This window comes from Panthera uncia, chromosome D4, assembly GCF_023721935.1.
Source record: "Panthera uncia isolate 11264 chromosome D4, Puncia_PCG_1.0, whole genome shotgun sequence".
NCBI classification, from domain to species: domain Eukaryota; kingdom Metazoa; phylum Chordata; class Mammalia; order Carnivora; family Felidae; genus Panthera; species Panthera uncia.
The window spans coordinates 72,554,947-72,581,262 of NC_064807.1; the positions used below are offsets into that span (position 1 = coordinate 72,554,947).

The 26,316-nt window shown below is 44.2% G+C and overlaps 1 protein-coding gene across 1 annotated transcript; it reads right to left on the minus strand.

The window, feature by feature from the left end:
* Window positions 1-1,158: 1,158 nt before the first annotated feature.
* TNFSF15 (TNF superfamily member 15) lies at window positions 1,159-23,034 on the minus strand. The gene is made up of 4 exons (XM_049637259.1): window positions 22,360-23,034; window positions 10,896-10,938; window positions 10,125-10,172; window positions 1,159-6,881 (listed from the first exon to the last, which is right to left on the minus strand). The coding sequence occupies exons 1-4, from the start codon at window positions 22,636-22,638 to the stop codon at window positions 6,427-6,429; spliced, it is 825 nt and encodes a 274-aa protein (XP_049493216.1). The 5' UTR covers window positions 22,639-23,034; the 3' UTR covers window positions 1,159-6,426.
* Window positions 23,035-26,316: the final 3,282 nt, after the last annotated feature.

Here is a 26,316-nt window from a genome sequence, read left to right on the forward strand (position 1 = left end):
TTTGCTTTCTTTTGGAGAAACTCTCTTGTCTCCCGAAAAAGGGAAGCTTGTTGGAGAGTCAGGCATTATAAGCACAGAATTATTGAGACCTGTTTGTAAACCGCTTATGGAAGGGATTTTAGCTCCCTGCATCCACCTCTGCTCAGGATTCTCAGAGGAAGAAACTGAGATCCATAGAAATAAAATGGTTCATTGGCCCAAGGCTTTGGAATTTGCCAGGTGGCAGACAGACGTGGGCCTGGAACACAGGTCTGTTGACTCTGGATGCACTGTTTCCTACAATTCTACCCTTGGGCATTGTTTTTGTTATTATTATTATTGTTGTTGTTGTTATTGTACGTGTGTGGGGGTGAGTGTGAGCAGTGTAAACATGGATAGTAGTCACAATACGTAACAATCGGTTAGTTTTGTCCTTTTGCTCCCAAGTTCCTAGAGATGGAGAGTCCTTTTGAGACCTGATTGAAAATGTTGTCTTTGGTAAGCTTAGATCAGATGACTTTTCTCATCTGGAGAACTGCCATTATGACTTTGTAGATGTTTGTTTTTTAATAAGGTTAGGGCCAATAATTCATTTCTCTCTTTAAGTGTAAAAAATGTTTTGTCCTCCTCACTCCCAGGAGTGAGTGCCCACTGAATGTGAGAAGAGTGCAGAAGGGCACGTGTACAGCCACAGGGTTCCCCCTGGGAGGGAAATTTTGAGACTGAAGTTTTGGAGGAGAGCCTTATCTTCCCTTAATCCATGTCTGATTTTACACGCAACTATTAGCGGGAAACATGATATTTCTGTGTGACAATTTTTGACCCACAGAAAGGGTGATTTAGTATGGCCCCAGCCTGATATTGGTGAGTCCAGCTAATGCTCTGGAAAATGGAGAGAGATGGCTGAGTTGAACCCTTTCGATTCTTGCCGATTTATATTTTTGTAAGAGGCAGTGGGATACCGTGTCAGGTCCTGGGTCCAAATTCTAGCTCTGTCAAACACTAACACAGGTCTCTCCGGCTTCTCTTTCTCTTTCTCAGGATTGGTGGATATGCCACTAAACCACAGAGTCTTCTAAGAAGCTCAGTAGATCCCCTCCTTGTCTCCCTTCCCCTCATTTGACCAGAGTGGCACATTTTGGGGACTTCACTGTTTTTGTAAGATTCATCATAACTTGCAAAAAATCAGTGGCCATTTTGCATTCAAGTACACAGAGCACTAGATGAATTTTAAAGATCTCAAGAGGTTATCCTTAGATCTTAATCTAGCAAGAGAATTAAACGAACAGGTTAACAAAAGGATTGATCTAATTATTAACATTCCACAGCTTTCAATGCCAATTTATTAAGTTACATCTATTAAATACATTAACACATAGAACACATCATTCACAGTGATTAGAATTTGCACAGTAGTGCCTGGAGACACAAGATGCTTACTAGTTAAGTACGTGTCCAACAACATACAATATGCACTTTACCTTGGGATTGTGACGTTTTAACATAAAACATAAAGTCAGTGAAAGTGCATGGGGTTTATCAGTAAAACCACATAAATACCTACATCGGTTCAATCTGTATACCCCTGGAACAAAAGTGGGGGAAGTTACATGTTTCAATGACTTTGGGAATAAAGTCATTTGATTAAGGTCAGGTGCTTTATTGGCCCCACATCGTGTTTCTCCTTCCTCCTGAAGGCTTGCGACAGGTGAGTGGGACTTGCCTGTCATGTTCTCTCTTGCCTTGCTCTCCAGTATTTAGATGAGTACTGTCAAGTGACGACTGCTCAAAACAAAACAAAGCAAAGCAAAACAAAACAAAACACAACACAACTGATTCATGGATGAAATGAAAAGGCTGTGGGCTGGGTGTCAGGAGCTATGACTTCTAGCTCAGCACTGCTACCAGTTACCGTCTGACATTGGGCCATTTATGTCACCTTCCTGAGCCTGGATTTCTTCATTATTAAAATGATGTAACTTGGAGTAGATAAACTGTGCAGATTCCCTTGGCTCTACAATTCCATGGCATTCTCTATTGGTCAAGATCAAACAGTCACTTGGTGTTGGGCACTCTCTGAACAAGTGGGAAATTGCAGCCAGTTGTAGGCTGGGAGCCGCTGAACTCTTGACATGGCTTGTCAGGTTCTTAAGGATCCAATAGAACACACAGAAGTCAGTTTAAAAATGGCCACGTTCAAAAAAAATACAAAGGGCCACATAATCATAGATTCGGAAAAGACCTGAGACATCCTTTGGTTCCATCCTTTGGTTCCATCCTTCCTCCCACCTCAATGATGGAAAGGCTTCTACAAAACCCTTGAGATAAGCCCCTTGCTTGAATGTATCCAGGGCCTGAGAAATCACTCTTTGGGGCCATTCTATTTTTAGGGTAGAAAGTTTCTTTGGGTATCCAGCCAGAAATGATGACCCTGTAAACTGCAACTTCTTAGCCCTAGCTCTTTCCTCTAAGGAGACATGGAAGAAGCCCCCCACCTCACCCATGGTTATTTGGTAACACTTCTCCCGTCTTCCAACAGTTTCTCTTCCAGTTATTAAAACACTGTCTGCTAAGAGCAGAGGGTAACTGGATGAGCCCAGGATTATGATTCAGGAAGACAGTACCTAGCTCTAGATCTGCCATGAACTCATTGTGTGACCCTGAACAAGTAACTTCTGTCTGGGCTGGTATGATATTTTCTTCTTAAAATGGGGCGAGGGAAGGGGTGGGGGGCAAATTCATCTCAGAGCTTGGGTAGCTCTAAATATGGTTCTCAGCGTGGGGCACGACAGAGATGTGACTGCTCTGATCCTCACTCTCTTTCACCATTAGAGCAAAAGGATTCAGGATTTAACAGTCAGTCCACTGAATCCTCCCCAGGATCAGCTGCCAAAATGATGCAATAGCTGTTAATATCCAGGATAGTGGCACACGCTTAAACAAATAAATTCTGCTACACATGGCAAAACAATTTCAGGACTCTAAGCCCTAGGAGAGCAAGGCATCTTGAGGCAGGAAACTACTGCATGTGTTTTGCAAGGTGCAGAGTATAACAAATAATCCTGTCCTGAAGAATTAATCCCCAGTGTCGCAATCATGGGAACATGATTGGGAAAGGACTGGGGAAAATACCCTGCAAGAGAATATTGGCAAAGGACACGCCTCGTGCACACTGAGCTAGTCAATCTTTTATGATCCAGAGGGGTTACTGACGAGCATGGAGGTGGAACTTCCTCTGGGGTTGACGTAGCTTAAATTGAAATGGAGCCAAGGGCCCTGGTATGCGCTGTTATTGAACTGAACCAGACACTTTTCAGGATGTGGAAGTCCTACTGTACCTTAGTCAAAACACTTAGGAATTTTAGTAGCTTAAGCAATGCCGTTCTGCTAAATAGATCTAACCCATGCTAGGGTCAAAATGCTAGGGATCCTGCGCATTCTCAGCATAGATCTTATATTTTCTGAAGCATACAGGCTTTTCAAAGCACCTCTGCCTCATCCATAAGTTCTAATATTTTCAAAGGTGTTGATGGCCAAACTCAAGCGTGGCAGATGATAACCTCTCTCCATTTGTGGCCTAAATGATGGATTCTACCAGAGGAAATGGTATCTTCATTGTGTTCCCTTTTATTAACAGAAAACTCTCTTTGAGAAGCTATTAAAAAACAAACACTTAGTGTAAACACAAATCATTTTGTTAATAATCATCCTTCATCAGATGGCACCCATTTTCCTAATGAGAAAATATCCACGTGCCTAAAGTTAGCTAATTAATTAGCTAATACTGCCAATATAAATGAAAGACAATGGAGGTGCTGAGCAGTTAGAATGAACACGTCTGGGACTAAAATAATTTCTCTTTGTGTCCCCAGGGCGAGTAGGCACTCAGTAAATGTGGAATTGATTTGAATTCAGCCTTTTGAGACACATTGAACCAGCAAAGCATTTTCCTCCTAAATTAACTATTTTCTAAAGCACGTAAGCATGTTCCTTCTTCCCTTGCAAATTTCTGAATGCATCGCATTTACCCTTTTTAGGAGACCATCACATGTTCTTATGCATTCTCTCGCCTCATTCTTGCGCCTAGAAATGGTCGGCTGGGCCTTTCTGAACGGTACGAAATACAGGGATTTAACAAATTCAGCAGTGAAAACATCAGCATGGTACACTCTTCGACAAACAAGCTTATGACAGGCGCAAAAATAGATACGTGGCAGGGATTTTGATCCAAAGTGGTCAAGTCTTTTTGAATAGTAGGAAACTTCTATTTCATGGATGAATTTCCACATCCACCAGATCCCCTAAGGTGCTGTGGGCAGGTCTGAAGAGCCTGGGTAACAAGGGTTCTTTTTAGTGAAGAAGAAGGTGAGCTGGCCATTCTGGCCTTTTCCATGCAAATCCTCTCCTGCACCCCACATTGCTTGGGCACTCATGCAAATGTAGACAGGGCATTTTATTTTCTCCATGGGGTGTGAGTTCTGATCCTGGAGCCAGACTAGAATTATTGATATCGTTATCCCAATCTGCCAGCTAACATTGTTCTAGGAGTAGGTTGAAGGAGCTTTGTCTTATCAAGCTGGTTTTGTAGTTACTGAGAAACCTTTCCTTTCTGCTTTAAGTAAAGGGTAATTCCTCCATCTGAGATGCCCTTTCCCTGAGGCCATCTGTTGTCCCCGCCCACTCTCTTTTAAGACTGGTTCAGGCTTCACTTCCTTTATGAAGTCTTTTTTGAATCAGGTGGAGATGACCACACCCTTCCCTCTGCTGCCTTGGGTTCTGTGCTGGCAGTTGTGGGAAACTGAAGCCTTTAGAGACTCAGTCTCCCAACTGAGAAACCAGAAATCAATGTTTATTTAATTATAACTTGACCAATATTGATCAAGTACTGTTACACCAATCATCCTGCTTAGAAACCCCATCACACACCTTGGTGTCTCTGTAGTTTCCTGGCAACAAGGGTAAGAGTGATTTTGGTGCCAAGTTTGCTTTTATACCCATTCATGAGGTCTCTTACAATAGGCAGCATTTATTCCAGGAGCCAAGGTGCTGGATGTGGCTCCCTGTGTCATACTCAGACTTCACAGAATGATCGCTGTTCGTGTGTTTCATCCCCACGAGCTCATCTGATCATGGGAGACAAACTGGTAGATGCCTGCTTAACAGACAAGTTGATTGAGGCTAAGAGAGCAGAAAGGTCTCTCCTACTCTTGGCATATTAGTGCAGGAAAATCCTACAGATTTGAGGGTAGGAGCTCACTGTGGTGCAGGAGGGACTTTCTTAATGTCCACCCTCCTCCTCCAGCCTGGGCTGGGCTGATTAGCTGATTATGATTTACCATATTTAAATCCCTTGAATATTCAAAGAGAAAAACACCATATAACACTCCACCTATCAAATTGTGAATCAAACCTCAAAGCAGATCTAAGTGAACTTGTCTAGATTTGGTGATCGGGATTTTGAGACCCAGAGAATAAGTCTACTGTCTCTTGGTGTCCATCACACTTGTTGCATAGTTGGTCTAGTTGGTGAGAAATCTGTCTTCAAGTTTCCCAAGCGACCTAATCAGCTGGATATCTTACATAGTCAGGAGAGCTCCAGAAACTTTATGTACCAGTGTCAGGCCTTGGAATTACTCCTTGGAGTATGTTGAGTGGTATTTGACCAAGAGCTGTGTACTGGTATCATTCAAGTTTTGAGTAGAGTCTGTCTTGTTCTTCATAGTATCTTCTGGGTCAAGGGAGTGCCCAGAACATGAAAGGTGCTCAAGAAAACTGTGCTAAATAAATGCTATTGTTGTGTATTTGATATGCATTTGAAACTCATATTTGCTTGTTTGATGCCCATGTACATAAAAAAAGGAGAGGTTGCTTTTCTCATTTGCCATAGATGGCACGAAAACAGTTGTGTGGGTTTTTTTGGTTTTTTTTTTGAGAACGTTCATGAGAAATACCAAACTTTTTCATTTTTTTTTTTTTAGATAAGGCATTAAAGTATATATTTGGGGAAACCGTTGAAGGATTTTGCTTCTAGGATTTATGTTTTCTAGGGCTTTGGATTTTGTTCATGGTTCCTGAACTGAATTGAAGCAAATATTTCATAATCATATTGCACAATCATCGGACCCACTGGGGACAAATGTGTAGTATGAAGGAGTGGAAATGTTCTGAGTAGATCTCCATTCATTTGGTGATCGGTGTTCCAATGTTGAGAAACTCACCACTTTTCCAAGCAACCAAGATCACATGTCTGTTCTATTCTGCCTTTTTCTGGTTAAGATTTTCATCAGTTAGGCATATAAAGTATGAAATTTCGGGCTTCAGATTTCATAGTTAAACCACTGTTTCTGTGGAATGCTCCAAAAAACCCCTTGTTATAATTACATATAAGGGAGGAAAATTAGGAACTAGGAGGCAGAGGACCTTCACCCAAGGATGTCCGCCTTGCCCCTATAGTAAGAAGGCTCCAAAGAAAGTTTTATCTTCTTTTGTGTAATCCACCAAAGAGATGTCACTGACGTTCACCATCAGCTTGTCCCCTTCCTGTAGGGAGAACATGGCCCCTAGGTAGATGGGCTGGAACCAGTTGCTGCCTACTTCACACACTGACTTGGTCCCCATTAGGAGCTGGGTTGGCTCTGGGTAGCTGTCTGTTACCTTGGTGATTACTACGATGATGGAGTCTGGCTTGTTCAGTCGGCTCCCTTGACGGATTTCACCACACTCAGATGTGGTCCCTCGGAATGTGACCTGGGAGTAAACAAAGTAGTCTCCAGACTCTGGGATCACCAGGAATTTATTTGTATAGTTCATCCGGTTCTTGATGAAGGCCAAGCCAAGTTCATGTTCCCAATGCAGAGCCGGGAACTGATTTTTCAAGGGCTGTGTGGGAGTTTGTCTCACAACTGCAGAGACAAAAGAGGTTTAATTTGCTTGTGTCAGAACTTGTGGACTTTGCCAAAAAGAGCCTCCTATTATTTACAGAGTGTAGTGATTGAATAAAACCAATGACTAACAAGCTTCTTGAGGAGGAATGAGTGGTGGAGATGTAAGTGGACATACTTTTGTTCAGAGAGGAGCATCTTAGGGACACATTACTTTGCCTCTCTGCACCCAAATTTTCTTTCCTGATAACGTAGAATTTTACCTGAGCCCTGCGATCCTGGAAAACAGTGAAGGTTAAGAAATCTCACTCTTTTGTGTTTTGGAAAACAGCCTCCTTGCAAAGAACCACTTCTCCAAATGGCTTAGATAAAACTGGTGGGTTGTCCCCTTTACGTATCTCTGATACGACCAGACTCCAGATCCTCCAAATCCTCACTCTCTGCCTCACAAATGATTAGCTGAACTGTTTTGTCCCCACTGATCCATTGGAATATACTGCTTGTTAACCAAACTTTGGTTAAGCTTCTCTCCTTCCTCCAGGCCCCTGAGCTTTGGCCCTGCACTCAGCCTGGGCCAGCATACAGTCTCTCCTGAGAATAGGCTGCCCTCGGGGTAAAACATGACACATGCCAACCTTCATCCCACTTCCTTACACCTGGTTGGTTCTACCTTTGTTTACTCCTTTCTGTAAAAGAAAACCCCTTTTAGCTTAACCCCTGAGACACTTGCAGGCCTTATGGGCAGAGCATTCTCCCTATTGTGACTGATTTTCCTTCTCCCTTCTCCCATCCTGCAATATCTTTTGGCACAAACTCTCTCCTTACTAACTAAGGATTGGTTTTTCACTTGACATCTCTTTCCTTAAAAAGAAAAAAAAGAAAAAAGAAAAAGAAAAAAACAAAGGACAAAAAACACCCATGGAAAGGATAAAAAAGAACAGTGTGTATAAAATACCTAGCTTTTAGCAATATGCTCTAAACTGCTTTCGCATTGATTAGCCTTTTGTTTCAGACATACTGTCCGACGGAGAGGGTATTTCAGAGTCAGATGTTCCATATAGCTCCTCTGCAATGACATGGTCCAAGGTTACATGAAACACAGGCAGTGTTTAGTAAAAAATCAACATGCAGGGCACGTATTGGAAGGAGAGATCCAGAACATTTGGAAATGCTTCTCTGACACCACCAAGGCCAAAATATAAGCCGGCATAATCGACTGGTGGAGTGGAAGGGGCTGGGACTTTGGGCCACGGAGGCCAGTTCCAGTTCTGGCTCTATGGCATGTGAAGTTATTCATCAGTGATGTAGGTCCCTTCTCTCTGAGTCTTGACTTTCTGTCTGTGAACTGGAGATAAAGCCCCTTCATTGCCATGTTTGGAAGATCAAGTGAACAAAAGAGACATGGACGTTTTTCTCCTGATGGGTGGATATGACAAGTACTCAACAGTTACTTATTTTCTTTCCTCAAATAAATTAGTATCTTCCATTCTGGCAGATTAAAAAATAAGTTTATTCCATCTTATATATTTTTGCATGGTCTTATGTTTGCATTATTTACAAGTATACATGATATACTTGGACATATAAATGAAAGCTTTTATGAAGTATGGGTAGAGCAGGAAAAAAATGAGTTAGGACAAAGTCATTGATTTCAAATAAAAATAATCTGCAGTAAAATGAATACTTTTTAGGAAAATAAAGACAGAGTTTAATTTCCTATGACTTCTTTGAAAGTCCTTGGCAATCACCAATATGTGCTTTCTGCCACAGCTAAGGGATAGGTTATGATTAAGGAAATAATTAGCAACCTTCACACCTGGTGGCTGACTAGAAACTTGGTTCCTGGATGTTTCTAAATCCCCTTTTCTGATGCTGACTGGCCTATGATTTATTTTGCGCAGTGACACATGTTCAGGACACATGTGATCTCTCTGGCCCCTGCACTAAATGACCCCTGGAGAGCTCTGTTACTTCTGTGCAAACTCTGTGAAAGGCATTTTTATTACTTGCTCCTGATCATCTCCATTCCCAATGTGGATGATGCAACAGATTAAAAAAATCCTCTCAGGCGATGCAGAGACAAAAATCGTTTAGTCTGTAGACAAAGCAAGTTTTGTTAAAGTGGTATGCAATTAGCTATGTCAACTTTGCAGCAAGTGGGAGTTAGGGGAGGAAGTACGTTGTGATGGAGACAGTGCAGGTCTAAGAGTCAAACTTGAATCTCAGCTCTTCCTAGACATGCATGTGACTTGGGGCAAGTGACTTTACTTGTCAGAGCCTCAGTGTTCCCCCTCATTGGGCTGAAATAAAGATTAAATGAGATCATGGATGTAAAATGCCTACCACAGTGCCTGGTACACATTAGGAGCTCAGTAGAACCTAGTTACCTCTCCCCCACCACCCCAGGTCCCCCATTCAGTAGGAAGAGGGGTGATATGTCCACACTCAGCTCTTAGGAAAATCCTGCTCAGTTTGTTCAATCTGTCCCATTCTTAAAGGCAAGTGGTAAGTAATTGGTGACTTGGTATTTCTCTGGTCCTATCCCTCACTCAGAACACACCACAAACACTTTCCTCTTGGTCAAACAGTAAGATACATGTCTTGGGCCACAGGAATATCCCCCTGTGGGTTGCAAATTTTCTTATAGGTCAGGAGAGTACGTTTGCTTTTAACTCTCTAATTTTTCAATGGGGTTTTAACACATATTTGTGCATGGTCTTGCTCTTTTCTCCGGAGTCTTTGAGGTATATGCAACTGCAGGCATCAGATGCCAGCAATTTCGACACTAGGCTTGGGAAACTGATATTGGCGATATCATGAGGATGCTCTTAATCTCTTCACATCAACAAAAATTCTTTGGAAATGTCTACCTTGAATGTAAATGTCCAATCACTTCATCCTCAATAGGGTACAGATGGACTTGATAAGTTGAACAACTCAGGGGATCTTTCATCTTCGACCAGATTCAAAATTAGGTGAATCTCTGAGGGAAGGCATTTCTGAATGACTGAGGATGTGAATGAAAGAGAGAGACAGAACAGAAAGGAAGAGGGCTGATAGAATCTGGAAGAAAATGCCCAAGGGTCATGGACCTCTTAAGGGAGGAAGACATCTGAAACCCCTCAACTGAGAGAGGTCTGTTACCAAGGTGTGTGGTTTTGGGTTTGAAGCTCCTAGAATGACTTTTGGCAAATTCTCTGAAAGAAATCTTGGGCCCATGTTCCATGCATGGTCTCCTGGAAAACACACCAGGGAGAAAAATACCTGTCAGGTGTGCCCTTGGCTTATCCCCACCAGCTCCGGGAGATGTATCTGTAAGGAAGAGAGAGAGATGCTTTGTCAGAGGGTGGCTGGAGGGAAGACAGTATTTTGGAGTTGCATGGTGCCTGCCACTAGAGAGAAAAATTCCTCTCCCCCAGCTTGGCCCACTGTAGATTGTTTTTGTTTCTCCAGGGACAGAGAGGCCTCAGGACAAAGAGTCTCGAACACAAATGAAGCTTGGCTCATAACTTTGGGCAATTTTCTAACCTGTCCAACACTCTGTTTCTCTCACTTCTAAGATGGGCTCATCAATTCCTATCACAAATGGAGAGTGCTCAGCATTATTCCTGACACATGGTCTATGTTCAGTAAACTCACATTGCCCTTCCCTCCCTGCTACTGCTTTAGGGGGAGCAAGCTGACCTTATGCAAGGTCCCTTTAACCATATCCATTGATCGATGGCCTAACAAATGGGATAGGGAGCAGGTAGGACATTGTTCTAATGCTTTTATAGGAATTTACTGATTTAATCCACACCAACCCAACAAGGTAGCTACCATTTTAACCATTCTTACAGATGAGTAAACTGAGGCAGAGGCCATCAACTCCAAAGGCCATGGACTTGGCCCCAGCACCATTTTGTCTTTTTAATGACTGGGGAGGAACCTCACTTCTCCTCTAGGTTTGCATCCCTCTGAACCTCCTACATACCAAAACTACTAGATAATGCCCCATTCCCCACAAGAAAAGGCATCAGATATGAACACACTTACAAGCTCGCTGATGTGAAGGTCCAAACTCTCGCCCTTTTGGAGTCTATTGGGAAAGAAAGATATGATTCAGACCACCTGTAATCCTTTTGTCTCCCAACCCCACAGCTGCCCATAGCAAGGGCATGGTTAAGATGCTGCTGCCACCTAGCCTGGGCACTCTGGAATAAGGGATGCGGCAACGAGAATACGTAATTGAGGGGAATCTTGTGCCCAACACCCCCCTTTCCTCCTCTAGCAGTCTGAGGACCTTCTTTCTCCTATGCTTGTGTTGGAAGCTCAACTTTGAAGTTATGTCCTGAGAGCTTTCCCTGTTCTATTCTAGGACACTGTGACATCTGTCTTGGCTTATATCATTTGAACCAATGGTGGCATTTGTTTTCTTTTCTTTTTCCACCACGATTTAAAAACTAGAACTATTTTTAAAATTTTTAAAGTTTATTTTTTTTTATTTTGAGAGAGAGAGAGAAAGAGAGAGAGAGAATGAGTGGGCTAAAGGTAGAGAGAGAGGGAGAGAAGGAGAATCCCAAGCAGGCTCCTTACTGTCAAGCAAGGCTGATACGGGGCTTGAAATCATGAACTGTGAGATCATGACCTGAGCTGAAATCAAGCATTGGACACTTAACCAACTGAACCACACAGGCGCCCCCCAAATTGGAACTAATTTTAAAAATGATCTAGAAAAAGAAATAAGGGCTCTATTATCCTACCCATCAGCCCCCCTTTTCCATGAAATACATGAAGAAATTTGCATCCTTGCAATCGTAGTTTGCCAGCCATTTCAGATACCACATGGGAGTGAAAGAGTGACTGCTTTGGAGGCAGACAGACCCGAATTCGAATCCTGCTGTCAACACTGATTAACAATATGATCTCAAACAATATGATCTTTCCTCTCTGAGCTCTGGTGTCCTCATTTGTAAAATGGGAATAATAACATCCCTAGCCTCAGATAACTCCCAGATTTGAGATGAGGATCAAAACAGAAAATGCAGGAGTCAGGGCAAAGAACGCATGGAAAATGAAGGAATCACCACTCGTGTGTGTTAACATAAAGCTCAGGAGCAAAACAAACTAAGTCCTTGGCTTAGTCCTTACATTTTAGTTTCCAGAAAACCTTTTCTGATACAGTATTGAATCACCTCAGAGTCTTCTGATTGGGTTTTTATAATACATAGTCCCCACAGACAGAGAGCTTCATATAACCAGTTTTACGTCTTAGAATCTGTGCGTGTGTGAGATTGTACTCGTGAATGAAGAATTGTGCGTCCGTGTGGGTGTAACAGAAGACAGCTCCAGCAGTGGGGGAGGGTAGGAACAGATGTGTTTTGTGTGTCTACATGTGTCTGTGGCATGTTGCTATTTGCACACGTGTATGTGGTCATGTGGGTGTAGCTGTGTCATTGCTGAACAGGTCTTTGAGCAGGTCTATGATAACAGTGACCTCATTAGAGCCCAGACTGCCAGGCTCTTTTTATTCCTAAGCCATACTATCTAACCTCCCCTGGAAGGCTTCTTGAGGACAGAGATCCTGTCTTTGAATGACTGAATCTATTGTTTCTCCATTGTCTGCTTCCTAATTCTGTTAATGGCACCATGACTGCTTCCCCTATTACCAGGCTTGAAACTCACTGCTTTCTTCTTCTGTAAACCCAAGCTGCCACTTCTATTTTGAAGTTTTTCTCATTTATGCCTCCCCTCCAGGCCTTAGCATGCTGTTCTCCTGGATTCTCCCGTGAGCCTCTTAGCTGGTCCTTTTGCATCTGGTTCTCCTCTTCTCGAAATTACCTCCTTGCTTGCTCTCAGAGTGCTCTTTCTAAAGCATCACTGTATTGGGACACAATTCTGTTCATACATCTTCAGTGGCTCCCCATGGTCTTTAAGACACAGGCACAAATACTTATCTTGGCATTCAAGGTTCCAGTTGACCACCCCATTCTTTTTACCTGCTCTTTACTCCTCTCCAAGTCCTCTGTGCTCCAGCCATGAGAGGCAACCACAGTGAATGACTCAAAGGGCCTGAGAAATGCAGTAAGTGTAGCCACCATCTGTTGAATGACTAGTGGCACTGACCTATGCTTAGCCCTTCACACACATTGTCTCCTTCCGCTTTGCAAAGTCTCCTAAGGTAGATGTTATTCATGTCCTTATTTGAAAATGGGGCTTAAGTAACTTGCTCAGTGTCCCACACCTGGAAAGTGGAGACATAGGATTTTAAACCAGGCCAATCAATTCCAGAATCCCTAGCCCTAGGCAATTGTACCTTCTCACTTCTGGACAAGCTCCCTCTCTGGTGAGGTGGATGGATAAGTACCAGCAGTTCTGTGCACTGTGAGAATAGGGGAAGCACAGAGTTCAGAAAACAGGAACCTGGCCCAGGAGTGGGGGAATCAGGGGAAATTACCTCTGAAATGAGTCTTACAGGTCCCACAGGTATTAGCCAGGTGATAAAAAGTAATGGCTATTCCAGAAGAGGCCAACAGCTTGTGGGAGAGTAAGGAGGCCCAGCAGAGCATGGGAGCAGCTGGGAAACTACAAGGATTTTTGCTGCCAAATGAACCCATTATATACATTTTAGCATAGGGGTGTGAGTAGAGTGGCTTTGGAAGACCTAAACCCAATTGATGTGACTACTTGTCCAACATCAATAACTTTGATGGGCTAGGGTGGGGGAGCAGAGAAGCAGCCTAGAAAGGAGCTCATTCTGTAGACTGTTTCCTTATTTGCTGTTGTCAGAGCTGGTAAAGAATCCGTCTCTGATGAGGCAGAAAACTGAAGGTGAACTCAAAGAGAACTGGGGAGAGTGCGGTCGCATCCTCTTGTGTACAAAATGATACTGCCCTGGCTGGTCTTCTGCTTCATTTAGTTCTCTGCTGAGAAATCTCCTTGAATATCTGCCTATTTTTGTCTAAGCAGACGCTCTGCCAAGAGATTGGAACATTCCTTTTGGCTCAGAGTCTCGCTGCCATTAGTCTGTATCTGTGATGTGAACACATTTCCTTATGGGCTCTGCTGGATTTCTATAACCTAGGCACATGTTTATTCTCATATATGGTTGGACGTGTATGGGTTTCAGTGGCCTGGAATCCGCTATACATCTGGAGCCTGTGACAGTGCTGGTTGGCAGATGTTGAAGACCTCAACAGTCCAAGAGTCCCCAAGAACATCAGCTGGGACTCTCTTTCCCAGAACAGCACCTAAAGCCTTCCATTGCTGCTTCTCTTAAGAGTGACTCTATCATGGGAGAAAGCTTTTTGTGATGGGAAGCAGGAATGAATGAAGAGAAGGTTTGAGACAAAGAACTAGTAGCTTATCTGGGAAAAGGTTTGTGCATCTGAGCTGGTTCCATGCCAGATCTCAGGATGGCCGCTGACAACACCAGGCCAATACAATTCCCAAGTGTCCTCCAGCCCGATTCATCTCCATTGCTTCTGGGTTACTCTGGGGGCACCAAGGAGACATTAGCTCCTGAGGGGTGCAGCATTGTCTTCCAAATCTGAATAGTCACAGAGTCCAAGAGCATCCCTGGGAAATGTGATTTATTCTCTCATAAATGCCTTCTCACACCACTGGCTGAGAACCAAGACCCCATTGCTTTCTCTTCCTAAGCATTTATCACTCCCTGAAGTGATATTGTTATTTGTGTGCTAATTGCTTTTTGCTCTCTAGTGCAATTCAAGCTGCTTGTGGGCAATGACTAGCTCCATCTGTCTCTCGCTTACCACCAGATTCCTGGTGCCTCAGACAGTGCCTGGCACTTCCGCTGGATTATCCAAAGGGCAAAATATGCTGTTGCTCAGATGTCAGAAAGATAGGAAGAAAATAGAGCCAAGAAATGAAGCAAGGTTTAGCTTCAGTGACTTTAGCCTGAGTTTTGCAATCTAAAAAACTAAGAAAGAGACCTTTTTTATTTTAGAACACATGCCACGTTTTGAGTTTTTGTTTAAATAAAAAACAATTAATTCAAGAGTTGGATGGCCATCTTTTAGGACTGGAGCCTCCAAAGGTTTTCATCCCAGGCTCTGCTGGCAGCATAGTCATGGCTCCAGAAATGTTTGTTGATGGTTGTGAGTTTTGGCCAGGAGTCAGAGGCAGAAAAGGCAAATGTGTCTGCCCATGGGGATTTGTATTAGTGGAATGTGGGGCACCTGTGGCCACCAGCATTTATGAGCCCAAGCAAAGCAAGCTGGCACTTTTAACCCCTTAGTTCTTATAGGTCAGGGGATTTTCCTCCTCATTTGATTTTCTTTCTCTCACTTTTTTTTTCTTTGTATGCTAATTGGTAATCCCTGACACAAAATAACCATGACCTATTGCTATAAGCATATTTGGAATTACTCTAATACTCCAACCAGGGAAGAAAGAAGGATGGAGGAAGGAGGCTACTATCTAGTTGGGTGCTCCCGGGTGTGAGGTCCTGTATTGGTGTTTATGTGTGTTTCTTGTCTACCGCTCCACTTATTCTCAAAGAAGGGCATTACCTTTCTTAAAAGATTTTTAAAAAATGTTTATTTATTTTTGAGGGAGAGATAGAGTGCGAGTAGGGGAGGGGCAGAGAGAGAGGGAGACACAGAATCCGAAGAAGGCTCCAGGCTCTGAGCTGTCAGTGTAGAGCCCAATGCAGAGCTTGAACTCACAAACTGTAAGATCATGACCTGGGCTGAAGTTGGATGCTCAACCGGCTGAGCCACCCAGGCACCCCAGGGCATTATCTTCTTTTTTTAAATTTTTTTAACATTTATTTTTATTTTTGAGACAGAGAGAGACAGAGCATGAACGGGGGAGGGTCAGAGAGAGAGGGAGACACAGAATCTGAAGCAGGCTCCAGGCTCTGAGCTGTCAGCACAGAGCCTGATGCAGGGCTTGAACTCATGGACCATGAGATCATGACCTGAGCCAAAGTCAGACACTCAACTGACTGAGCCACCCAGGTGCCCCGGCATTACCTTTTTATAGCCTTTGTAAGCCAAACGTCAAAGAGTAAATGGAGGGTCTGGGATCTGAACTTGTAGACCAAGTGCAGACCCTGGCATGTATCAGGAGTCCCCTAAACATTAGCTGAGTATACACCATGGACAATCGAACTTGAAGATAGATGGTCTTTGAGACTCTCTTACTGGTATTTCCCCAGAAAAATCCCTTGAGTGTGTTTTAACTAATGACCCATTTAGCCTTTCTCCTGTGTCCCATACTGACTGTCTTGTATACTCATAAACAGGAAGAGATATCCACTGCTTGCCGTCATAAATGCCTCAATTGCAAAAACACATAAATGTTCTATGACCCATAGCATCCTCCCAGGACTTCTAGGAGAAATATACAGACAGTTGTCTCCTTGTCTTTTGCTTTTGTTTCTCTCTGTACTCGCACGGGGATAAATCCAACCTGGAGAGTGTTTTATTCCAAGGCTATTTCAATTCATTATCCTCCAAGGCACACTGGTCAGGGCTTTACACACAACATTCCGAGTGGCTCACAGCTAAGAATGTGGTGTGTGCAGCCAAGCAAATGTGGAAATCTCAGCTCTAGTGTTTCCTAGCGGTCTGATTTTGGTATGTCACCTAACCTCAGCGAGACCCAGTGTCCCCATCCATGAAGGCAGGCAATAATTCTTTCCTCCCAGAAGAATCGTGATGCCTAAGAAAGACCACACACATAAAGTGGATATCCAATTTATCTTCCTTCTTTCTTTGGGCTCAGTTAAAGTTTGTGGTACATCTTATTGGTTCTGCATAACTTCCTTTTGGTTTTATCGCTTCAGTGATACACAGAAGCTAGCCTTGTGTCTCTTTACGACCAGTGGCAGATTTGAACCCTTTAGGACCTCTGGAAGGCCTCCTCCTTCTCCCAGCAGAAGAGGCTTCCTCTCCTCCATCTACAACTGTCTTCTGGACTTCTGCCCCTTCCTGTGCAAAGGGCTTGAGGGAAAGGAATGTACTCCCTCCCCCATGTTTCAAAACCCACGCTTGTTACTGCCATGGGTGGCTGGGCCTTATTAAGGAGACCTGGCTGGGAGATGACCTGTTACAGCTGGACAGTGTGTGGTCTGTCAGGTGAGGACACAGGAGCTCACAGTGCTGGGCACGGAGTGATGTGTGTGTTTATTTCAACAGGTCAACAAATGGATCCTGGAGTCACCAGTTCCGGGGCTGCTGTGTCTATTTGGGGTTCGCACCGTGGCTGGTTCCCCCTCCTTTCCTGTGGTCTCTCTGCCTGACACCGACAGCCTGACCTTGGGCGTGAGTTGGGCTTCTCTTCCAGGTTTGCCAGGACTTGCTGAGGCCACAGGAGAGGCAGGGCCACTGAATGCTCTGTGTGTTGCAATTTCCAAAGCACTTTTATCTCAACCATCTGTTAGTTTTCTCTAGACAACACTGAAAAGGGATTGTCATTACTGCCCTCATTTCCAAAGAGGAAGCAGCCCGAGTGAGACAGAAGGCTCACCCTCAAGGTGGAGAGAGCAGGGGCATTGTGTCTGTTGAACATCAGGCAATAGCTTCCCAACATCCTCTTGCTGAATTCTCACCTCAGAGCTATAAAACAAGTGTGTTCACCTCCCCACGTTATAGACAGGGAGTGGATGACTTAGGGAGGCCGGGGACCTTGTGCATCCTTTCCTCTCTCTCTACCCAGCTAACCCTTTGTGAGTGCCTTCTGTGTGCCAGGTACAGCTAGGAGCCCCCAGGGGAAGGAGGAGATTAGCATTTATTGAGCATTTACTATGTGACAGGTACTTTTTAGGGAATCCTTGTCAAATCCTCCTGACCATGCCACGAAGTGAATGATTTGCTGCGTTTACACCACAGGCAGAAACAGTGTAGTGCTTAGAAGGAACGTATATGGTGAATCTGAATCCCAATGGTCACGTGGCTTAGATTTTCTAGGCCTCAGTTTCATCATCTCTAAAATGGAGATAACAGTAGCACTTTCTTTCCTTGTTGTGCGGTTTCAAGGACTAACTGAGATGATGCATCTAGTAATAATAGCAAATGTATCATACATGGATACATGCCAGACCCCAGGCTAAGGGCTTCATAGGCATGATCTCATTTACTCTTCTCAGAACCTTAGGTTTGAAGAAGCTTAGAATGGTGTTTGGTACATGATCAGTTATTAGAGGGTCACAGATGTAATGTGGTGGAGCCATGGCATTCCCTCAAACCTGTGCAACTCTGAGGCCTCAGTCGGCATCACTGTGGGGTCCTGTGGGTCTGGATGGAGACCAGGGCTGGGGTGTGTCTCAGGGGCAGGCGTGGGGGGGGGGGAGAGGCGAGCAGGGAACAAGGGCTAGGAGTCTTGCAGGGGTTTTCAGGAAGGGGTGGAAGGGAGGTTGTAAGGAAGCAAGAAGAAAGTAGGGAGAGTGTGTGGGGATTCCAGAAGAGGACCTGGAGGGGAAGGACAGAGATAGGGCCGTGGTTCAGTCCAAAGATGCAATGCTGCTAATGACATCCCTGACAATTTTTCGCACAGTTCTGTGTGCCCACCGTGCGCCGGGCTGGGGCTGAGCCAGCATGGTACATTCTGCCATGCCTGGAGTACAGACCCTGTATGTGCCAGAGCAGTGGCTGGGGAAGATGGAGGCCTGGCCTCAGGGCCCCTGTGGGCCAGCGTGGGGGCTCACAGACCCAGCCTGAGGGCAATCGAGGCCACTAAGGGCCCCAAGAAAGCCCGGGCCGTGGTCCAGGGCAGCTGGCAAAGAACGGATTGGAGTGTGGGTTGTGGGTGCAAGGCCAGGGTGGAGAAGGAGGCAGGGAGATAGCTCACAAAACGTCAGAGAACAAGAAAGTTCCTCCAGGGTCAAAACCCACTCTCTGGCCTGGTGATTCCAGAGCGGGAGGAGAAGTTGCCCTGTCTGATGTAATTTCCATGAACAGGAAGTTCCCTGGTCATAATAATAATAATTGCTACCAATTACTAATCTCCCACCTCCTGCCAGACACCTTAAATACTTTATTTCTAAGTATCCCCTGTCACACATAAGGAGCCTGAGGCCCAGGGAGGTTAGGTAACATGGCTAAGAAGTATCTAGGCAAGAATTTAAACTGAGTTTTTCCCAGATACCTGGCATCTTCCAGGAGTCTAACGACCCTAAAACATTTTACTATCTCTCTGGGTTTTGTTTTACATGTAACATATACATTTTGTACAAAAAAGGTATAAGTTTAAAAATGCTTCTCTCTTGCCCCACCACCCAGTTCCCCAAGCTAGATGTGGGCAGAGCTACCAATCTCTTGTCCTTTTCCTGAGAGGTTCTATACATTTATAAAAACATTCATAGATATGAATATATATATTTCCTGAAAATGAATGTCCCCCATTTTATGTACCATTAGGTACCTTTTTTTTCCTCCCAATTAATGATATATCTTGGAGAAATTCTCCATCCTTACATCTAGAGATGTCTCATTTTGTTTTTTTAATTTTTTTAATGTGTATTTATTTTTGAGGGGGGCGGGAGGGGCAGAGAGAGAGGGAGACCCAGAATCCAAAGCAGGCTCCAGGCTTTGGGTTGTCAATACAGCGCCCGACACGGGGCTTGAACCCACGAACCTTGAGACCATGGCCTGAGCCAGAGGCTCAACCGACTGAGTCAGCCAGGTGCCCTGAGATGTTTCATTTTTTTAAAAATAGTGGCAACTGCAGATTTTCCCTGCATGGAGGTGCCAGGATGTATACAACTGATGCCATATTTATGGACACTTCCCCTACAGGTGGTTATAAATCTTTTCAAATCTGATTTTGATCTCTGCTCTGCAAACCTACCTGGGTTAAGGATTTTGTCACCTTGAATCTTTCCTTACATGACCCCTGAAGGGAGAGTCCAGTTTAAAATACGTATATTTTACCAGTTTTGGTAACTGTCTTTGTTGCTATTTCCTACACCAGTTGCTACTGGTTTTCAGTAGCTGCTGGGTGTCTGGCGTCGTGTGAGGATGGCTATCACAGTAACGGTGTGTGGGTCTCCCTACATTCCTGCACTCATCTTATCAGTGCTGCCAGAGGGTTGACATGTGAATCCTGTTTTGGTAGAAAAGGAAACAAGTTCAAAGAAACGAAACCACATTCCTGTTCTTACCCAGCCAGAGGTGGGTGAGCTAGAATTCAAACTCAGATGTCTACGAGCCATGACATAGTTCTGCCCACTCAAGCTCTCCCTGGTGACCTAGTTTTCCCTCCTGAATCCTATTTTCCATGTTTTCTGAACTGGTTATTCTCCATTAACCCAGTAGGATCCACTCTTTGCCCTTCTTGGACCCGCCCTGTGTCCTGTGAGGCTGTCTTCTGGGCACTCTTGCTTTCCTGGCTCTTTTGAGCCTGATTTCCAATCTGGCCAGTGGGATGAGAAGCAGGGAGCAGAGAGTGACCAGTTCTCCTGCCCTTTTTCCTGTTCCCTCCCTGCTGTCTGGCAAGCAGACAGGCTCCACTTAACCCTCAGCGCCTCCAGCCAGTCCTCTCCTATGTTTTCATTCTCCCTGGGTCCCCCTAAAACTGCTCCCTCCCTTTGCTCTTTCAGGCCAAGAGGTGATGACCAGCCTCCCACTGTTGCTAACCTCACGATGCTTCCAGCTCTTCTGCATTTCGGCAACGAGACTCTTCTTTGAACCTTTCCAAACCCTTTAAGCATTCTTCTTTAAACTCTCTTGTTTGAATGGGCCGGGTGTTTCTTTTCAAGACTCTGATTGCTACATGTGCCCCAGCCTCACCCTTGTTTCCCTTTCTCTTCTTCTGACGCACCAAGAAGTTGGATAGCCTGGCCAAACCACAGCACTAACCGTCTCTGCATGTCTGCTCTCCAGGGAGATTGGTTTAAGCATCACAGAATGCAATATTAGCCTTTTCTTTCTTGAGTACCTATGATAGGGCAGGCACTCATGCCTTCTCTTGTGGGCTTCCCTGTGTAGTGACAGCTCGTATCTCAAGCTCTCTTCCTGATGGAGCAAGTTACCAGCCCTGTGGACCGTGGCATTCCGCCACCAAGGGCTGGTGACCGGCTTCCCACGGTTGCTAACCCCAAGGTGCTTCCAGAACCCGATGGTCTTCTAGATCAACAAAAGTGTTCTTTGGCATCTGCCGAAATAGGGGATCTCAAGACATCATTTTAGGCAGAGGCACTGTTTCCTTACAGATCCCAGGAGAGTTCAGGTTTTTGGAGGTCTCTCAATGCCTCATTCCAGAACAACTGTCTCATTCCAGAACAACTGTCTCTTTCTGGCTAGAGAAGGACAGAATCCCAGAACACCGATGAGATGCTCTGGTTTGACTCCATAGGAAGCTTAGGGAGTTAGGTGGCTTAGGGGTCACAGCCTGACTTCCCATGCCTTGAATTTCTTCTCTAACATGACACCATTTCCAGGTTATCTGCGTATTTCTATGTTTTCTGAATGATGACATGTGGCTGTGGACCCTGCTGTCTGAATCAAGATCTGTTTGCTGACTCTGAGGGGGTGGTGAGAGTTACATATTAGCCATGGCTTGGTCTCTCCTGGTGTTCCTGCTGTGAAGCCAGCCAGCATTGCTTAGAAGACAGACTTCCAGTTAAATCAATTAAAAAGCCTGTTTTCTCCTCTGGCATATAATACCTTTGACTGAAATGAAATCAGTCATGACAGATTCTCAGGAGTATTTTTTTTTTATAAAAGGGTATTATTTGAATGACACTTTCTTTGGTCTTTAAGGTTTTTGATGTTCCTAGTCCAGAGTTGTAAGTTTCCCCTTGAGACCTGTACCCACCCCACTTGGCACCAATGTTCTCCCTACATCTTACATTCATTTTTGACTAAGCTCCTCTACCCTGAGCCCCCAGCAAGGTGTGAGAGATAGAAAATAAGGCAAGAGATTCTTTCTGGAGCATTGAAAAAGAATATTTCTAAACCCAAGAAAGGGGGTTGGTTAGATTATAGCACAGACATATCATATACAGGAACATAATGCAATCATCTATATCATCATACTGTTGTGAATTTACTAACAATAAATAAAATCATAACATATTTGTAGACTCAAAATAATCTCATCTTGTTACAAAATACAGAATTCTATACCCCAAAATATCAATAGTGGTCACTTCGATGTGGTTATGGGTAATGATAATTATCATCTTTTCCTTATCTGTGTTTTCTAACTTTCTTCAATGACATATGTTAGTTATATAATTTAAGGAGGTTTTTTTTTTTTTTAAGAAAAGGAATATTCCCAAATAGTCATAGTACACTATGATTGTAATTATCTAAAACTATGTTATTGGAGGTTGTTCCCATATAAACATAAAGAGGACAATTCATCTCCTGGAATCATTGAGGATAAACACCAGATTGGACCTCTCTGCCTTTCCCATGGTGTTTCCTTAGCATGGGGAAGCAGGGAGCTTGGTGGGTCAAAGGAGTCTGTCCACAGCTGCAGCGGCTGCCAGGTGCCTGCAGCAGGTCAGTGGGCCCCTGGCTCAGGGCTCAGGGGAGAGACTGCTTACCTGGAACACACAGGCGTCTCCTCTGGCCCGGAGCTGGCCCACAAGCAGGTAGGTGGTGAGTCCTGCCAGGATGGGGAGCGACAGCAGGCAGCAAGTGAGAGTCCAGCGTGCTCTGCTCTTGGCTGCTAACCTGGCTCTGGCCTTGGGGGTGCAGCTGCCTTCCTCGGGCAGCATTTCCACGCTGGCTGTTTCCCTGAAGCCCAGCCCCAGATTCTCTGCCATGCTCCCGCTGGTCCTGGAGACAGCTCTGACTCCCCCTGGGCAGAGAGACCCCCCCATTAAATAGAAGACAGGCTCTCACAGTGGGTGCATTAATCACTGCCTACTCCACCCCCTGGCCTCTCCCCTCCCCCTTCCACAACACACTGGGCCCCGCCTGGCTAGGGAATGCACCGCCTACAACAGAAACCAAGTCTGGTTTAAGAAAAAAAAGAAGAAGAAGAAGAAGAAGAAGAAGAAGAAGAAGAAAGCTTTCCCAAGCATATTTATATACAGTGTGCTCATGTGCTTCTTCCTTCGTTTACAGAAGGAAGTGAGGAAAGTCCCTGGAGGAGGAGAAAAAGAATCCATCAAGACAGTGGGCGGGGCGAATTAAAATATAGCTGTTCCCAGCGCTGGAGACCTTCCAGCCATGCCAGTCTGGGGAGTGTGCCGCTTCTGGAAGTGAAAGTGAAGGCCCGGGAGATGTGTGGTGTGGCTTGCAGACTGGGAAATAGAAATCGTGTTTGCATCACTGCTGTGCAAAATGCTGCCAAGCCCTCTGCAGTTTTGAGCTTCATAGGAGCTCATTTTTCTTGCACAGCCGGAAAAACCAAAGTTCTGGAAAGTGAAAGGCACTTGCTTTAGGTCATCCAGGGATTAGGACAGAGGAGCTAGGATGATGGTTTAGTTCCTCAAAATCACTGTTTGGGGTTCTTGCCTCTACCACACATCCATCTGTGAAAGGAAAGTGCATACCTTGCCTGAGTAGACCAGTTGTCTAAGCAAAGAGTGTGAGGTCATAAAGGTGACTGCTCACGAAAAGAGGACATTGACTTCTCTCTTCTCTGATTAGTTCCAAGTTGATTGAACACAAGTGATAGGCCTTGCCCTCAGTTGGGTGTGTAGAGGGCCCACAACATGTAATAAAGGCTAACATTTATTAAACATTTCCTTTGTGCCTGTCACTGTTCTAGGGGAGTTAAAGGTATCAATGGAATTATTCAATCCTGAGATAACCTTTTGACGTAGTAATGTTATGATTACCACTTGACAGATAAGGAAATGGAAGCATAGGATCTCGACTCAGGTAGGCTGGCTCCAGAGTGTCGTAATCATTGCGCTACACTGCACGTGCTGCTGTATTGTGCACGTACACAGACACCCACACCCAGTGTGCCCAGAAAAAGGCCACCCTTCCAGTTAGGGGTTGGAGAAGCTTCCTGGAGAAAGAGCTGGTGTAAGAACTAGGCCTTGAAGCTTAGGGAACACGATGTTGGAGAAGAGTAGAGGACTCTGCAGAAAGATGGGTAATAGAAATAAGAAAGCTTAAGGATGTCCTGTGGCAAGTGGTGGAAACTAGCCTGACAAGCACCTCCATTCAGTTGCTACTTGTGCTATTTCACATTGTGATCCTTGTGGGCTACTTGCAAAGGCGTTCCATGATCTGGTCCCTGCCCACCATCACCCCTCACCAGTGTCCAGCCTCAACTCTTACTCTTTTCCCAAGCTGCAGTTCTCCCAAACGCATTATGGATTAGTGAACTGTTGCACATGCTAGTCCCTCCACTGTGACGGCCTCCAATCCTGTCCTATCGTATCACCATGCTCCCCTATTTCACACTTTGTATTAAAAACTTTTCTGCATCCGTGGCCTCTGAGATTGGGTGAGATGCTCATCTATGTTTTTATAGCTTCCTGTTCTTCTCTTATCATAGAATATTTCATAGTAAACTATGGCGGACTACTTTTCCATTGTCTCCATTAAATCATCAGATGTAGGAGGGCAGGTGCCAAGTTACTCACATCCCTTCCCTACAACTGTAGCTCCTAATGTAATAATGGTCATAACTGACATCTATTGAAATAAACATCTAACACATTTCCAAAGAATTCCAGTAAAGGATGATTTTTATGTCTCTTGGTTACCTATTCTTGGCTTAACAAACCTGGTAAGACACCTTGAGACTAACCTAGATCTTTGCCATTGTAACTTTTGAACACACAATCACCCTTAATACTGGATCATCTTGAAAGAGTTTACAAATATGTTCTTATTCTTGTATTTCTTTTTTAGAAGCTTGGTATGCTTAATCAAACCAGGGTCTTAAAAGTGTTAAATGTATGGGTTCACAGGAAGAAGTATGTACTCTCACCCACAAGATCAAAAGGCCTCAAAAGATGAGGAAGATTAAAAACACCAGACTGGGGATCTGGAGGTGTGGGTTTTAAACCTCAGTTGTGTGACCTTGAGAACTCTAGCAGACCCACCTCATTTTAATGTACTTGGCTATCTACAAAACCTGGTAAGTAAGCTTGTGATACTTCTGTTTAAAGTAAGATTCAATGGATTCTGAGTTTGTGCCCAGGGAATGTCCTATAAGAAGAGAATAAGAGTGTTAGGGCCTGGACCTATGGACATTTGTTTGAGGCGGTTGTAGATGTAGATTTACATGTAGTTGCAAGAAACAAAACAGAGAGATCCTGCATGCCCTGGACTCAGTTTTCCCCAAAGGCAACATCTTGCCTAACGAGAGCATAACATCACTACCAAGAAATTGACATTGACATTGATATTCAGACTTTACCAGTTTTTTATGTATTCATTTGTGTAGACTTATTTAGTTTCTGTAGTGTGCCATATGTGCAGATGTGTGTGACAGTCACCACAGTCAAGACATAGAAAAGCTCCGTCTCTAGGATCCCCCATGCTACAATGTATAGCCTCTGCTACTACCCTCCTCTTTAAACCTCTGCCCTCCAACTCAGTAATCATGTTCTTTCACAAATGTTATACAAATGGAATTGTGTGGTCTGTATACTTCTGAGATTGGCTTTTTTTTTTTTTTCGCTCAGCACCATTTCCTTGAGGTCCATCCAAATCATTGCATGATCAATGGTTCATTTCTTTTGATGGCTGTGTGGTATTCCATGGTACGAATGTAGCATGGTTTGTTTAACCAGTCACCCACTGAAGGACTTTTGGGTTATTTCCAGGATTGACTTATTTATTAACAAAGCTGATATGAATATTGGTATACAGGTTTTTGTGTGAACATGGCTTAATTTCATTTCTGGTATAAATGCCCAGAGTGAAATTGCTGGGTCATAAGGTAGGCACTTGCTTCATTTTGTAAGGAACCGTCTTTTCTAGAGTGTTGGTATCATTTTGCTTCCCACCAGCAATGTGTGAAAGAACCAACATCCTTCTCTGCATTCTCTCTCCAGCATTTGGTGTTATCACTATTTCTCCTCTTAGCCATTCTTGTAGGTGTCTGGCGATATCTCACTGTGGTTTTACTTTGCATTTCCCTGACGGCTAACAAAGTCGAACTCATTTGCCTTCTGAAACCTGTTTGGTGATACAGACATCTGTTTTGGATGCTGAAATTACTTATCATTTCCTTCTTGATTCTCTCTCAGTGGATTCCAAGGCAGAAGGTAAATCGCTTTTAGATAAATAATGAGCTATTGCACTTGAGTGCCAGCTACGTGCAAGATAGTGTTCTTGGTACTGGGAATAAAGCAGTAACAAGAACAGAGAACAATCCCTGTTGTCATGGAGCTTATGTTCTAGTGGAGTGAGATGGCCAGTAAATAAAAGAAATGAGTTAAGCGTATTAGATGCTCTTGGAGCTTTAGGAAAAAAAAAACCAAACAGAAAGGGAGATAGGCAGTTACTTTAGTTACAGTTTAATGTAGGGTGGCAAGAAAAACCCATGCTCCTGGCCTTGAAAAATCTGTGTGTCAGGAGCATCA

Excerpts from the sequence above, each read along its gene's own strand:
- TNFSF15 (XM_049637259.1), bottom strand. The coding sequence starts at position 22,638 with ATGGGGGGGTCTCTCTGCCCAGGGGGAGTCAGAGCTGTCTCCAGGACC. Across the intron at positions 10,173-10,895 it reads ACCTTCACATCAGCGAGCTT|ATACATCTCCCGGAGCTGGT; the intron begins GTAAGTGTGTTC and ends TCTTCCTTACAG. Across the intron at positions 6,882-10,124 it reads GCCAAGGGCACACCTGACAG|TTGTGAGACAAACTCCCACA; the intron begins GTATTTTTCTCC and ends TTGTCTCTGCAG.